Source organism: Balaenoptera ricei, chromosome 4, assembly GCF_028023285.1.
Source record: "Balaenoptera ricei isolate mBalRic1 chromosome 4, mBalRic1.hap2, whole genome shotgun sequence".
NCBI classification, from domain to species: domain Eukaryota; kingdom Metazoa; phylum Chordata; class Mammalia; order Artiodactyla; family Balaenopteridae; genus Balaenoptera; species Balaenoptera ricei.
This window is the reverse complement of record NC_082642.1, coordinates 93,067,495-93,082,767: the sequence shown is the minus strand read 5'-3', so window position 1 is coordinate 93,082,767 and position 15,273 is coordinate 93,067,495. Positions and strand designations below refer to the sequence as shown.

The 15,273-nt window shown below is 49.5% G+C and overlaps 1 protein-coding gene across 6 annotated transcripts in view; it reads right to left on the bottom strand.

Moving 5' to 3' along the window:
- Positions 1-15,273, bottom strand: part of SEMA5B (semaphorin 5B) — a 123,537-nt gene that overhangs the window by 29,511 nt on the left and 78,753 nt on the right. For 5 of the 6 annotated variants that reach the window (XM_059920970.1, XM_059920972.1, XM_059920969.1 and 2 more), the window contains exons 2-4: positions 11,884-12,086; positions 6,593-6,692; positions 1,201-1,246 (exon numbers count right to left, since the gene is read on the bottom strand). In XM_059920970.1, the coding sequence (XP_059776953.1) occupies positions 1,201-1,246; positions 6,593-6,692; positions 11,884-12,037 (300 nt within the window). In that variant the 5' untranslated portion in view covers positions 12,038-12,086. Of the gene's footprint in view, positions 1-1,200; positions 1,247-6,584; positions 6,693-11,883; positions 12,087-15,273 lie in introns of those variants that run through there. The other variant, XM_059920974.1, reaches the window with a different exon arrangement.

Genomic DNA, 15,273 nt, shown 5'->3' with positions numbered 1-15,273 from the left:
GGATTTCAAATGCCTAGTACCATGCCTGGGACTGGACCCAGCGTTTAGTAGGTATTCCATAAACGTTTGCTAATGTTTATTAATGTTTATTAAAAATGGATGAATGGAATTTCTTTTCAATTTCCCCTAGTTCTTCCTGGCTCCTCCTTTCGGATGGTCACACCTTTTCTGCTCCCTGTGGAGCACCTCCTCTGTGGCAACCAGCTGCAATGGCCCCTGGGGGTCTAGACCCAGGTGCAGCTAGAAGAAACTAGACCAGAGTGTCACACTAGCTCACCAAGGAGGTCTCCCCTTCCCCAACTGCCCTTTGTTGTGAAACACTATACCAAATAGCCCAGCCCCTGACTAACTCCTTGTACCATTCTCTAATTAGGTTCTGTGTATCACTCATCATCTTTTCCTGGCTGTGCTGTGAGCCCTAGCGGCCAGAGACTCTGCTTGTCTTATAGCCCCTCCTCCCCCAGATCACTTTTGATACACAGCAAGTGCTCAAGGAACACTTGATCACTGGAGACCAGCAAGCCTCCCCTGGACACAGGAACTGAGGCCCTCCCCTCATTGGCAAAGAGATGGCCTTCCTTTCTCTAGAATGTCCAGCCTCTGCAGAGATGATATGGCATCTGTTTCTCAATCTGGGATAAATGTTCTGGATCAAGGAGTCCCATCAAAGTGCCTCCCAAAGCACTTAGGGAATTATGCTGGGGGAGTCCTTCTTGGCAGCAGATAACAAATCAATCGCAGCTCAGTGAAAATGCTGAGCTACAATGGGATCACTCAGGCCAGGCTAAGAAAGGAACCAGGGACACCCTTTCCCTCGAGGCCCAAACCCAGAGACCCTCCTGTGGATTTAGCAGCTGGACTTAGCATGACCAGCCGTTCAAGTTTGCCCAGTACTGTACTGGTTCTAGTGAAAGTCCTGTGTCCTGGGACCCCTCAGTCCAGGCAAACAGGAGCACCTAGCTCCTGTCCTCACAGCGCAGGAGCCCTGCGTGTGCCCCCATGTTCCTGTGGCCGCGCCCCCACTTCCAAATATCTTCCCGGCCATTACCCCGACCGCCGGTGTGAGCCCACAGCCAGTGAAAAGAACACAGGGCTCCTGATTTCAACCCTGGGGGTTCAATTCTGAATCTCGCTCCTTGTGCTGCCCTGGCCCCAGCCCCCAAATACCAGGGAAATTACAGGGAAGGGAAGCAAATGTACCTGAAGGAGGGAGACATTGGCAAGGCTGAGTCTGAAGAGGTAGTTCCTGTGAAAACAGAAACAGAGATGGTAAGTCAGGCCGGTTCTGCAGGTAGGTCTCCAGGAACAGCTTCGTGGCTCCTGCCTCGTGGGGTGCCAGGACTGGGTGCCGACTGCAGATGGCTGCCAGTGGGCCGACCCCAGGGAGAGCTCCACCTCCGTGTGCTCATTTAATCTGCACTGCCACGCCGGGAGTAGAAAGAAAACTCCATTTTACAGACGAGGAAACAGTTTGGGTAAATGGCCCAAATCATAGGGATAGTAAGTGCAGGAGGTGGGATTGAAACCCAGACGCATCTGCCCCCAAAGCCCACGCTGTCTCTGTTCCCCGCCATCCCAGCAGGCCCAGGGCAGAGCTTCCTACACCCCTTTCCCAACCGTGGAACCTGTTTGTGTTCAACATAAAGCCTCATGGAGCTCTTGTGGGGACCCAGGCAGGTCATCTTCCTCCTTCCCTCGACTACCTCCCTGACCCACTTCCCCTCCTCAGACAGGCCAGCCATCTGTCCTGGCTCCACGGCCTGGGCCCCTGGAGTCCTGTCTGCTTCCTCATCTCCCGCAGTCCCTCCTGCGGTCAGTGACTCTGGATCTGACCTTTCCACGGCCACCTCCCTGGACCAGCCTGTCTCCTCTTGCCCAAACTGCCCCTCTGCCACCTCGTGGCTCCTCTCTTCCACATCGCCACCTGCACGGAGCTGCCAGATTCACCCTCCTCAAACGCTGCTTTCATCATACCAGCCTGCTGCTCGAAAACCTTAAATAAGGAAACTCATATCCACACGAAAACCTGCACACGGATGTTTATAACAGCTTTATTCATAATTGCCAGAACTTGGAAGCAACCAAAATGTCCTTCAGTAGTTGCGTGGATAAACTGTGGTGCATCCAGACAATGGAATATTATTCAGTGTTAAAAAGAAATGAGCTATCAAGCCATGGAAAGACGTAGGGGAAGCTTAAATACATATTACTAAGTGAAAAGAGCCAATTTGGAAAGGTTATATGCTGTATGATTTCATTATATGATATTCTGGAAAAGGCAGAACTATGGAGATATTAAAACGATCAGCGGTTGCCAGGGGGTGGGGTGGCGGCGGGGATGAACAGGCAGAGCACAGGGGATTTTTAGGGCAGTGAAACTACTAGGTATGACACCCTAATGATGAATACATGATATTATACATTTGTCCAGACCCACAGAATGTACACCACCAAGAGTGAACCTTAAGGTAAACTCTGGGCTTTGGGTGATGGTGATGTGTCAGTGTAGGTTCATCAATTGTAACAAATGCACCTGCGGTGGAGGCTACTGGTGGTGAGGGAAGCTGGGCCTGTGTGGGGCGGGGGTGCCTATGGGAACTCTCTGTCCCTTCCTGTCAAGTTTGCTGCCAACCTAAAACTGCTCTAAAAAAATAAAGTCTTCATTAAAAAAAAAAACACCTTAAATAATAGTAATGATGATACCATCACTACTATGACTATCGCCCACTTACTGAGCGCTCATGGGCTCAGGCGCTGCTGAAACTGCTTTGCACGGACTCTGGAGCCACAAGGCACTATGCGTGGACTCGGAGGGTGGCAGGACCCCCGGGTCAGAGAGCCACATGAAAGTGGTTGCAGGTTCAGAGTAGCCCCTGTGGCAGAGGCAGGGAGAATTCCAGCTCAGCCACTTGCTGGGGGCCTTCTGAGGGGCTCAGTGTCCGCATCTGTAAAATGGAGAAACTAATGCCTGTCATTCTTATTTCATAGGGCCGTGGAGACAGAGGAATGGTGTGACGCATGTTGAAAGGCTTTATTAATGTCAAACAGATGTAAAGTTTGGGTTTTCCCTAAGATTTTTCTTTCCTTCTTACATCTTCTTCTGGCCATTCCTCTTGGTTCCTGAAGTTTTCAGGAATGATCGCTTTAGAGAGAGTTCTGGCCCACCTTAGCTGTGCTGAGAAATGAGGGGAAAGGTTGTCGAGTGGGCCAGAAAGAGAGGGAGAGGCCCTGCTGAGTGAATCCAGGGGCCTGAAGGAGACACCTCTGGCTCTGGGTCCAGGACCCACTCGGCTGCTTTTCTGTCCTGGTGGGCCTCACTAGGGGACCTTGGCTCCAGGCCTCTGAGGTCCCTCCCCAGGCCCCTCCTCTGCCCCCACCCTCCCAGCCTGGGGACGGATGGGCTCCAGCTTAAGGCTCTGCCCCAGCTATCTGCTCAGGTAACACAGGCATCTGCTCACAGCTTTAAAAAATTAGGGGAAACATTGCATCACTTTATTCATTTTTATCTCAACAAAAATCATTCATCACAACATCGAAGTCTGCTTCCCTGGGAGATAAGAACAGAGAGAAACCTCTGAAGCTTGACCCATCCTAAACCCCTTACGCAACAAGGCGGGGTATAAATGAATAAAAAATTTCCCTAGCCTGAATTCCAGAGGCCCAGGGGGTCACAGAGAAGGGGGAAAATGTCAGGGAGAAGAGAAGGAGGAAGGAAAGAAGCTCCAAGAGAAAGGGGGAGAAGGAAGAAGCTGAGGACCCACTTCATTTGCTGTAAGGGGTGCAAGGGACCCGGTCCAGGTTTTCCCCCGGTTCTCTGTGGACATAGCCAGGCTCAAGGACCCAGGCAAAGGGATGTCTCCCCTCACCCTCATGTGGGGGAGGAAGAGGATCAGGAAGAGCAGTGTGAGCACAGGCAGGTGACTCAACCCTCCTGCGTTTCAGTTTCCTGGTCCATACAATGGGGATAATCATAGAACCTACTGCCTGGGGTTACCGTGAAGATGACATGACTTATTACATGCCTGATTTACTATACGTTTTAGACGTTTTACTATACATTTGGTACATAAAATAGTGCCTGGCACATGGCAGGTGCAGAATGAATGGCAGCTTTCAAAATGCTTCCACAAGGTTCAGAGCAAAGGCACCAGGATTTTTAAAATTTATTTATTTATTTATTTATTTATTTATTTATTTATTTATTGTCTAGTTGATTTACAATATTACAGTAGTTTCAGGTGTACAACATAGTGATTCAGTTTTTTTTTTTTTAATTAATTTATTTATTTTTGGCTGTGTTGGGTCTTCGTTTCTGTGCGAGGGCTTTCTCTAGTTGTGGCAAGCGGGGGCCACTCTTCATCGTGGTGCGCGGGCCTCTCACTATCGCGGCCTCCCTTGCTGCGGAGCACAGGCTCCAGACGCGCAGGCTCAGTAATTGTGGCTCACGGGGCCAGTTGCTCCGTGGCATGTGGGATCTTCCCAGACCAGGGCTCGAACCCGTGTCCCCTGAATTGGCAGGCAGATTCTCAACCACTGCGCCACCAGGGAAGCCCCGTGATTCAGTATTTTTATAGCTTATACTCCATTTAAAGTTATTATAAAATATTGGCTTTATTTCCCTGTGCTGTACAGTTTATTCTTGTGGCCTATTTTTTCTATACACAGTAGTTTCTCTTAATCCCCTACTCCTATCGCCCCCCTCCTTTCCTCTCCCCACTGGTAACCACTAGTTTGTTCTCTATATCTGTGAGTCCGTTTCTGTTTTGCTATATTAATTCATTTGTTTTATTTTTTAGATTCCACATATAAATGATAACATTCGGTGTTCGTCTTTCTCTGTCTTACTTATTTCAAAGGCATCAGGATTCTAAAAACTACATATGTAAAGCTGGTGGACACTGAATCAGGTGGAAGGATGGCATTAATGTCAGCTTCCTGACTGCAGTGTTGTATTATGGTTATGCAAGATGTTACCACTGTTGGGGGGGAACGGGGTGAAGGATATAAGGATGCGATCTCTGTATTATTTCTTACATCTGCATGTAAATCTACCATTATCTCAACATAAAAAGTAAAACAATGATTCTCTTTGCTGGGAAAATAAAGTCAACACTCTTGTATACTTGCATATGTAGAGATTGCTTTGGAGAGGACATGCAAACTCACCACAGGGCATGCCTCCAGTGAGGGGTCCTGCTTGGTGTAGCGGGCTGGCCCTGCTTTTCACTTTTGTACCTTCTGAATGTTATACCATAACACATATCACTGATGCAAAATAATAAGTTAATTTCAAAATTAAAAAAATAAAATGCATTCCGCCCCAGCTTCTTAAGAGCCCTGTGATGTTGGCAGTGTCACATAACCTGGACTTTACAGATGAGGAAAGTGAGGCTCACAGGTCAAGACCACCCAGGACAAGAATGCAGTTCATCTGGTCCAGAGCTCTGTCCTCGACTTGCCTCCTTTTCACGTGGCAAATGAAGGGGTGGGGCCACTCAGGAAAGCCCAGAAGTCAAGGATGGTCAGCTACACAGTGGAGCCTGGAGGCGTCCAACCCAGTGGCCATCCTCCCTCACCCCAGACCTGCTGAATCAGAACCCCTGGGGCGGAGAGCTTCTGAAAAACACCAGTGCAGTTGGAGGTGGTAACGTGGGTTGGCAGAAAAAACTCTAGCCCTGAGGTTAGGGGACCTGGGTTCTCGTCCCCAGATTCTGTTGTCATCTTGCTACGTGGTCTTGGGAAGGTCACCTTCCCCACTCCAGCCTCTGCTTCCTCATGTTTAAATCGAGGACAGTTGGATTAGGCCAGTGATTCTGAAACTCCAGTGTGCATCAGGCTTACCTGGGGCGCTTGTTAAAACACAGGTTGCTGGGCCCCACCCCCAGAGTTTCTGACTCATCAGGTCTGGGGTAGGGCCCAAGAATTTGATTTCTAACGAGTTTCCCAATGCGACCGATGCTGCTGTTCCCACTGGAACAGACCATCTCTAAGCTCCCTTCCCTACCAGAGCTGACGGTCTATGATTCTGTGAGGATTCTCTCCTCCTACTCCACTCTGTAAAGTCTCTACAAGTCCTCCCTAGAGTGTATTACCCCTTGAATACCAGACCTGGGCAGTGGGGCTAACTGATATCGGGCAACAGGGAGGTGAGGTCCTTCATAAAAGAAGCACATGGCCGGTGTCCCATGTCCCAGGTGCAGGCAGCCAGCCGGCCAGCAGGGGGCTCCTGGGCACCTTCTCTGCATGGAGCTCCCAGGGAGGACACCAGCTAGGTAGGTCCTGGCAGGATGGCAGGGACAGGGGCTAGGAGGTTGCCAGCGGGCATTCCTGCCCTTAATAACTGCCAGACACTGAGGAATGTGGCTTGCTGAGATCTGGGGGTCACTTCCTTCCCACCTCCCCCCACCCACCCATCCACTGCTTCCTTTTCTGGGGGACAGACATTCAGACACAGAGAGGGCCTGGTAGGGTGGAACAGGAGCCCAGGGTGAGGGTCTGCCCACAGAGGGTCATCCCAAATAATATTCCCTCCACTGAATTCGCTTAGAATTGATCCCCCAGTCCTGGCCCCAACCCTCCTGTACCTCATTACCTGGCTCCCACGATGAGCTGGTTTCTGGAAGGATCCAGAGCGAGCTGGGAGAAATCTTGGGCTCCAGGGTAGGTGAAGTTAGAGACCCATGGCTTCAGATCTGGGGGAGGGAGAAGCAGCCATTCGGTTACTGTTGGCCCAGGGGCTCCCAGCTGCACCAGCATCGGACCCAAGAGCGGAAGGGCTGTAGTGAGGCAGGGGCACCCCGGAGACCTGGGTTCTGCCCGCCCACCTCTGTGAGCAGCCGGCTGGGGGACGGGGAGTGGGGCTGGTGTCACTGCTCCTGCTTTGCTCCCTAGCTCGGAGAAGGGCTCCACCCACCCCCTAGCTGCGCAAAGGGACACCTGTAATCATCCTTGACCCCCCGAGACCCTCACCAGCCACACCAAACACACTGGCAAATCCTGTCCGTTCTCTGAAATCCATCCATCTCGCCCTCCGCACCCTATGCCCCAGCCAAGCCACCATCATCTCTTGCCTGGACTGGTGCCAACAGCATCCTAACTGGCATGGCTTCCGCTCTTGCCCCTCCAGCCCATTTCCCACAAGGCAACAAAGTGATCTCTCTAAAATGCAAAGCTGGTTATGTCACTCTCTAGCTTAGAACTCTTTAATAGCTCCCAGTTTCCTCCAGGAAAAGTCCCAACTCCTTTGGGTTCTGGCCCCACTGTCCTCCCAAGTAGAATGAATGCCTGGCACATTAGTGATCTAGTGATCCACTGAAAGAATGATGCTTCTGCTTATACATTCCCCCTTACACCCTCCACTCCAGCCACACTCAACCAGAACACAGTGCACATCTCCAGATCTATCCTGCAGGAGCCTGCAAACCTTTGCAATTCCATTCTTCCTCAATGGAACAGTTCCTGTTTGTCCCCGTCCCCACCCCACCTCCTCCAAGAAGCCTTCCCTGACTCCCCCACACAAGGTGACGGGCTCCTATAGACCTCTTCTTGACTGCCATCAAAGCTCCTATCTCACTGGGTGTCTAATCTGGTAGTTTGCCCTGGGGGACAGGGAAAATCTTGCTTCTGGGAGCTCTAGCCTCCGCCCAGCACCTGCACCTGGAAGTGTTTGAATGAATGTATGAATAATCGTCAACTCCCTTTTGTACAAGAAGCCTCAGGTTTTCAGACAAGACTCCACAGAGGTGGAAGAAATGGAGGGTGGGTGGGCAGTGCCCATCTCTGTCTCCAAGAAGGATCTTCCCAGCCAAGGCCAAAGTCTTTCATGGGGACCAGGTGGGCAGAGGAGACCTCGAAGCCCTCTGGATGGATGGGGCAGTGGTCTGGAGAGGGTACACCTGGGGAACAGTGCCCAGCTGACTTTCCCTCCAAATGGAGAACCACTTCCCCCATCTTGGCTCACAGCCCCTTAACAGCTCTCCTTCAGCCCCTTCCTCATGGATGTGAGGGAACTGACCAGTAAAGAGAGAAAGCTGTGGGGCAGAGGAACTTTCACGCCGATAGGGTAAAGATGAGGGGAATGTGAGGAGGCCCTGAGATTTCTTCCTCACAGTGTATTAGTAACTGGCTCCCAGAAGGCTCAGAGTAGTGTGTGTGTGTGTGTGTGTGTGTGTGTGTGTGTGTGTGTGTGTAATCCAAGGGAAATAAATCAGTGCTCATTATCCCTCCACTACAGAGTAAAAGCAGCCCTTCATTTCTGCATGGCAGGCAAACACTTAATCGCTCCCTGGAGAACTGAAGGTTTTGCGAGTTGGATGTTTTTCAGAAAACTGTGATATGCACGATTAAAAAAAAGAAGAAAGAAAAACTGCAGCAAAATGAAGCAAATCTTTTGTGTCTGCCTCTGCCCTCAACAGGTGACTATAGGTTGGCAAGAACCATCACGAAGTTGCAATGGCATTTGGGTGATCACAGTATAAGGAGTGGATCTGGAGTCGGGTAGGCCGGGTTTTTAGCTGACCTCAGGGCTGCTCTCAGAAATCCTGATAGGATATCATGGTACCTTAGAGACTAAGCCAAGGGTCCTCCTTCTCCAGGAAGCCTTCCTGGATTATAACCTCTCCATCCTGATCTTATTTTGTTCCATATTCTCTCCACCCTTCGTGTTCCATCCACATTGCACGTTTTTGTCACTCTGAATGTGCTCATCTGTTTTCCGGGTGGGGTATGTGTATGTGTGTGTGAGAGGGGTTGCCATCCCCAGCATACTGGGTGCTCTCCAATAGTAGCAACCGGCTTGCACTTTAACCCCCTTCTTCCCTTCTGACAGGGGTATTCCAGATGTGGTGAGCTGAACAGGGGAAGAGGTGGCATGACTGGTCTGCGGCAAACCAGGAGAAACTCCATCTGGAGATAGCTCAGCTCAGCCTTCATTCCAGCCCTTTCTTGGGGTGAAGGGAGAGGAAGAGGAAACAGGGCAGGAGCCAGGATGACAGTGGGAGGTGGGGGTGGAGGAGGGGGGGCGGTCCCTTCCAGTTTCTGTCCCTCTTCCTTACCCCGAAGTGACTGACAAGGGCAAGGGGGAAGGGGCAAGGGGGGAGATGCAGCGGGCACAGCGCGGTGATCCTGGGGGAGCTGTCTTGGGAAGGGAGCCAGATTCCTCTTATTACACAGGCAAAGAGGACCAGAGGGAAGGCTGTTGTTAAAACACCGAGCACGTTCTGAGCTCCGTGTGCAGTGAACGCTTTGGACAGTGACTTTAAGAGAAAAATGACATTCTCCATGACGTGCCTGTGATTTTAATTATAGTCAATTCAATTACCCACTTTGTGGATTAACCACTGCCAGTGTTAACCCCATACTGGCTTCTCCCCACCACCTAGAAAGGCCAAGCTGTGGCAAAAGGAATAACGTGTAGGCCAGAGGGAAACACAGATGGATCCCCTTAAAAGAAACCCATAGGAGAAAATTTAACCTTACAAAACAGAAAAACGTCTGTCAGATTCTGCAATTGGCAGCTCCTCTGGGGTATTTAGGGGTTATTCACAGATCAGCCAGGTGTCAGGGGAGAGGGAAACTCACAGCTACAGGGTTAGAAGCCTACTCAACTGTCAGAAGTAAAATGTAACATCTGGAAGCTGGGGGTTGGTGCGGGGCTGGATTATGGCAGCTTCTCTGGAACATGGCATCACCCAGAACATAGTCACCCAACATGAATGGAGTCCCTAGTCTGTGCCCAGCAGAACTAAAGGATGTGGGGAGACAAGAGGACCAGCCCTCATCCAGGACTAACTGCACTGGGGGACCAAAAGGAGTGACATTTAAGGAACAACAGGGACATGAGTACTCAAAGGAAACTTCTTCACCTCTGAGGCCCCGCAGCATCCAGCTCCGTGCCTGGAGTCAGGTATTGGGTCAGGGGCCCAAGAAAAATTTGGCCAATAGGCAGGAAAACCCAAAGCCATCAGAAAAAGGGAACGGGTGAATTTTGGGGAAGCCAGGAGGCCTGAGGAGGAAAAACAGAGATGACTCCCGTCTCCAGGGCTGTCAGTCTATGACGGACCATCTCTGCTCACCTGGGACTCAGGGGATTTCTTAGTCACTCTGTGTCAACTGCCTATGTCACTCTGAGCCTCATTCCTTCCTTCTGAAAGGGGGCGGGGTGGGAAGTCAGTTTCATTCAAGTAATTTACAGCTGAAGATCAGAAATGATGTCAAGGAAGCCAGGCTTTCAAGGAACACATCTTCCACCTCTCCACCCTCCTCCCATCACCAGCCAGTTTGTTCCAGTACAGACCAGCCTGGCTGGGTGACAGGGATTTCCCTGCTCTCCTTCCATTGTCCATGGCCCCCAGGATCAGCCAGGCCAACCGTGCCCCAGCAAAGCCCCTGAGAAGAAAGGGTTCATTAGGAGCTGCCACAGGCGGCCCCCGCATGAGGAGGACACCCTCAGAATTCTGCTCCTTGGTCCCTCCCTTCAGTGACAGCCTCCGGGAGCCATCAGAAGTCGGAGAGTGTGCGTGCGTTTTGTAGGTTTAAGGACATTACTAATTTGCTTTAATCCACTTAAGCCTTCAAAGCCTCAGATCCCAGCTCAAACAAGACAGCACGGAGAAGACAGCTGGAAACCCTCCTCCCCAAGACAGGAGGCAGCCCACAGCTGGGAATCCCACACATCTGAAACGCCTCCAGCCTCCCCACCTCGCTGCCCCAACTCCTATCCATACTGCCTTCCCCACCCCCCGAATCCCATGCCCGCCTCGGTCTTGTGGATTCATTTCTCCACTCTGGTTTCCATCTGGCCCCTCTCAGCTGGCTGTGTGGAATCGCAGAGGATGGGCTGCTGTGCGTCTGACGGTGGAGCGCCTGGTCCCTTTGCGGCGGGGAGTGGGACGAGCCCGGGACGGAGTCAGGAGGCGGACATGGAGACCTGGCTCTGACAAGTCCCTCCAACCGTCTACACCTCAGCCCTCCCCATTTGTAAACAGAGGTGACAGCCCTTGCCCTGCCTCACTGCCAGCATTACTGTGAAGAGGAAATAGGATGGGTGTTTATCAAACTTAAGAACCTGGGGACCCCTGAGACCACATCTGCAGGTCCCAGTGTGAGCTCCATCATTTAGGTGATGGATCCTGAAGTGTCGATGTGGTCCTAACACCCCCAGTGACCACCAAACTGGCTAACAGGTTGAGGGAGAACATGCAGGATGCTCCAGAATTTGTGTTTTGTTATGTTTTTAGATTATCATCAAATGTATATACTAATTTTAGAAACTTATTGAGAACTTATGGACCCCTCAGAATATGTCCAGCCATTCACAAACTCCAGTCTGGGAAAGACTATGATAAGACACTCTCATGCCCTCCCTTGACAGAAGGAGTTATTTGTCATCAAGGCCCCTTTTCCTGGGGGCTCCCAAGGCGCCACAGACGGGCATCCCTGCAGCCACCTTAGAGCACAGGGAACCTTTCCAGAGATCTCCAGGCACTTCCTAATGAGTGAGTCAGCTTCATTCTTTCCCAGGGTAGCCAAGAAATAGAGCTTGTGCTTCCAGAAGAGCTGGAAGCACAAGATGACCAACCAACCCTTGGCTACAGCACCCCGGGCGTCCATAACCTCATTCTCCAGCAAAGGAATTCCAGAGAAAGACCACCTCCTCCCCCAGGGAAAAATGGATGAAGGGCCTGAACAAATTGTCTGGAGACTAAAATCAGATCCCTCCAGCCCATGGCTGCCCATCCTTCTTACATCTATCCCCAGAGGAAGAGTCTCCCGTACCCTACAGGAAATGACTTCCAACAGCCAAAGAGACCCTGCGGAGGTTCCACCTAAGTCCTTCAGGACACAGTCATTGCAAAAAAGGACCGAGAGGGAAGTGGCTCTCACCTGCAAAGGCCACGATGGGGTGTTCCCTCAGGGAGCACAGCTGCTGCTCACTGCTGGGTTCACTGGCGACATCCTGGGAGCTGGCGAGGTGCACCACCAGCAGTGTGAGGCTGGGCGGCAGCAGGGTGATAGCCAGGGGTCCCGGGAACACCATGGTGGGCCCCTCTGTGCTCCCAGCTCCTGGAGGCGGGCTTGGGGGAGACCTGCAATGCAAACACTCACTCTCACCACACGCTCCCTCGGCAGGGCCCACCTCTCCCGATCTCCTCCGTGCCTATCGGTAGCCCCACGGGATCTGTTTTTTTGTTTGTTTAAATAAATTTAATTTTTTTTACAATACTTAAGAGTTTGCTCTGCTCTAATAATGTAAAGTTATAGATCATATTTTGAAAGCTAATTTCTCTTGTAATGGTATTCTGGACAAAACTGACAAATTATAGAGCTTTTTCTATTATGATCCCAAATGGTTTAAAATTTATTTTAATGATAAAGGTGGTATCTTAGGGATTTTAATAAATGGAGTTAGGACAAGTGGGTAGTCATTTGTAAAAAGATAAATTTAGATCCATAACTCACACCAACTAGGAAAAATTCCACTGCATGAAAGATTTAAATGTTAAGGATAAAACCAGAAAAATGCTAGAAGAAAATGTGGGCAGAATTCTTTATAACCTTGGAGTGGAGAACCATGACTCCAAATCCAGAAGCTATTAAAGAAAAGATTGACAAATTTAACTACATAAAAACCACAAACTTCTGCATGCTCCCTCTCTCCCCAAAACAAACATCAAGCAAAATCAAAAGGCAAATGACAAGAAAGGGAAAAAGATACGCAGTTCATGTCAGAGACAAGGGGCTAATATTCCTAATATACAAAGAATTACTGAGAATTAAGAGGAGAAAGACGAACAATCCAGTAGAAAAATGGCAAAGAATATAAATACAAACAGGACTTAAAAATATGAATGACGCTATTCTCACGCATAATAAGAGCAACACAAATGAAAACTTGGACTGAGATATCGCTGTTCAGCTGTCAGTTTAGCACATATCCAAGTGAGATGACAGCTCTTGGTGAGGCAGTGGAAAAAGGGGCGCTCTTACATACTGCTGGTGGGTGGGCAAAATTGTACAACCCGATGGGGAGGGATTTGGCAACATCTGGCAAAACAACAGAGGCATTTACCCTTTGACCTAATTCCTGGGAGTAAAGCGGTAGCCCAATCCACAAGCTGTGACCAGTCTGAGATAAGATAAATGAATTTGGAGAGTGGTTTTTAAAACCTTTATAGTAATTTGACAGAGCAATTTGTATGTCTATTGGATGTAATAACAAAATATGTGGACTTATATTTTGCCTAGATTCTTTTTTTCAATTCACTCCTCAAGGAATTCGCTTTTATTGAATTTTACATAAGTATCCATCCGCGACAGATTGTAAATTGAAAGGTAAAACCTGCTCCTTCACCACAGTTAGTTAAGAAACAAAAATAGACTATAAGGGCACCTGCACACAGGCAAAGTGACTTATGCACAAGGTTATTGCTTGTGGTATTTTTTGAAATAACAAAAGACAGGAAACAACCAAATATCCAGCAACTGGAGACTGCTTAAACAAGCCACGGTATGTCTTTGGAAGGGAATATGATGCAGCACCAGAAAAGAATGGGGGTTTGCTCCAGATTTTGCTATGGAGGAATCTCCAGGTATATTAAGTGAAAAAAGAAAGGTGCAAAACAGTGTAATAGCACCTTCTGTGTAAAAAAGAGGGTAGAGGACTTCCCTGGTGGCGCAGTGGTTAAGAATCCGCCTGCCAATGCAGAGGACACGGGTTTGAGCCCTGGTCTGGGAAGATTCCACGTGCCGCAGAGCAACTAAGCCTGTAGGCCACAACTACTGAGCCTGCACTCTAGAGCCCATGAGCCACAACTGCTGAGTCCACGTGCCTAGAGCCTGTGCTCCGCAATAAGAGAAGCCCCCGCTCGCCGCAACTAGAGAAAAGCCCGTGCGCAGCAACAAAGACCCAACGCAGCCAAAAATAAAAATAAATAAATGATAAATAAATTTTTTTTAAAAAAGAGGGTAGAAATAAGAATATATATTTATATTTGCTGTATTAGCATTACGATACAGTGGAAAAATAAACCAAAACTAATTCTTTAAAAAAAGGTTACTTAAAAGTAGCAAAATGGTGATCCAGTTTCCTCAATATATACCTTTTTATATTGTTTTCATTTTTGAATATTAAATTTGTTTAATAATACCTATTCAATAAAAATTTTAAAAACCTTTTAAAAATTAGTGTTGGTTCCCTGAAACTTCTAATATGGAGCTGCCCAATGGTTCCTCTGAATCAGTTCCCCCCTCTTTCCTTCCCTGGCCCATCCGATGTGTCACCAAGCCCTGTTGATCCCACATCCCTCACATGTCCTTAACCCACTGAGTGACCTCTTGGATGTCACTTTCATTATTTGTGAAGGGAAAGGTTGAACTAGATCAGGGATTCCCCTTTGGGATAGGAGCAAATCAGAATCACTTCCACTGGGGGCGGAGTCCTGGGGCCAGCAGGTAAGTGGTCCCAAAGGTGATTGTGATGAGCCTCCCCAAGCCCTAGAGGCCCCTGTGTTTCCTTCGTGCTCTTTTTTGCTCCTAACGCCTCCTCTCTCTTCCCTCCCTACTGCCACTACTTACTCCAGGTCTGGAAAGCTACAGCAGGATGATTTTCTTCTTAAGTTCCCTCACCTGTGTGTGAAATGGTATTAAAACCTATCACTGCATTGCTGCAAGGCTTCCAGAAGTACCCCAGTGACCACACCGTCCAGGCACCCTTACCCTACCCCATCCTGCACCCCACGGATCATTAGTCCCCAGAGCACATCTTTCATTCCTTCATTCTCAGGCTCAATTCTCTGTCCCTCACCAGGAGAGCCTGGCCATCTCTCTGAGCAGAGAACCTCTGGGAGGGAGGTTTGGCTCAAACTTACTCCCTGGAGCGATGTTTCACACACTTGCTCACTGGAACTTATTCCTCAGCGCTAAGCTGGGTCCTTCCTGCTGCAAAGGGCTTGGCACTGCTGTCCTGTCCTGGGTGCCCACCATCTCCTTTCCTTGACGCTGATTCCTGGCCTTGGGGGAGTGAGGAATCAACGGGCAAGGCCAACCCTCTGGAGCCAGTCAACCTGAGTTCAAATCCCAGCCTTCTCCTCACCAGTTGTGCGACTCTAGGAAAAAATACTTAACCTCTCCCTGACTTAGTTTCCCCGAATTGGGAGTGAGCATAACAGTATCAACTCCCTCAGCAGTTGTAAAAGTTAAGGGAGTTACAGGTGGCTGTATCTGCAGGTTCTGCCTCTAACCAACCATGGATTGAAAATATTTTGGGAAAAAAAA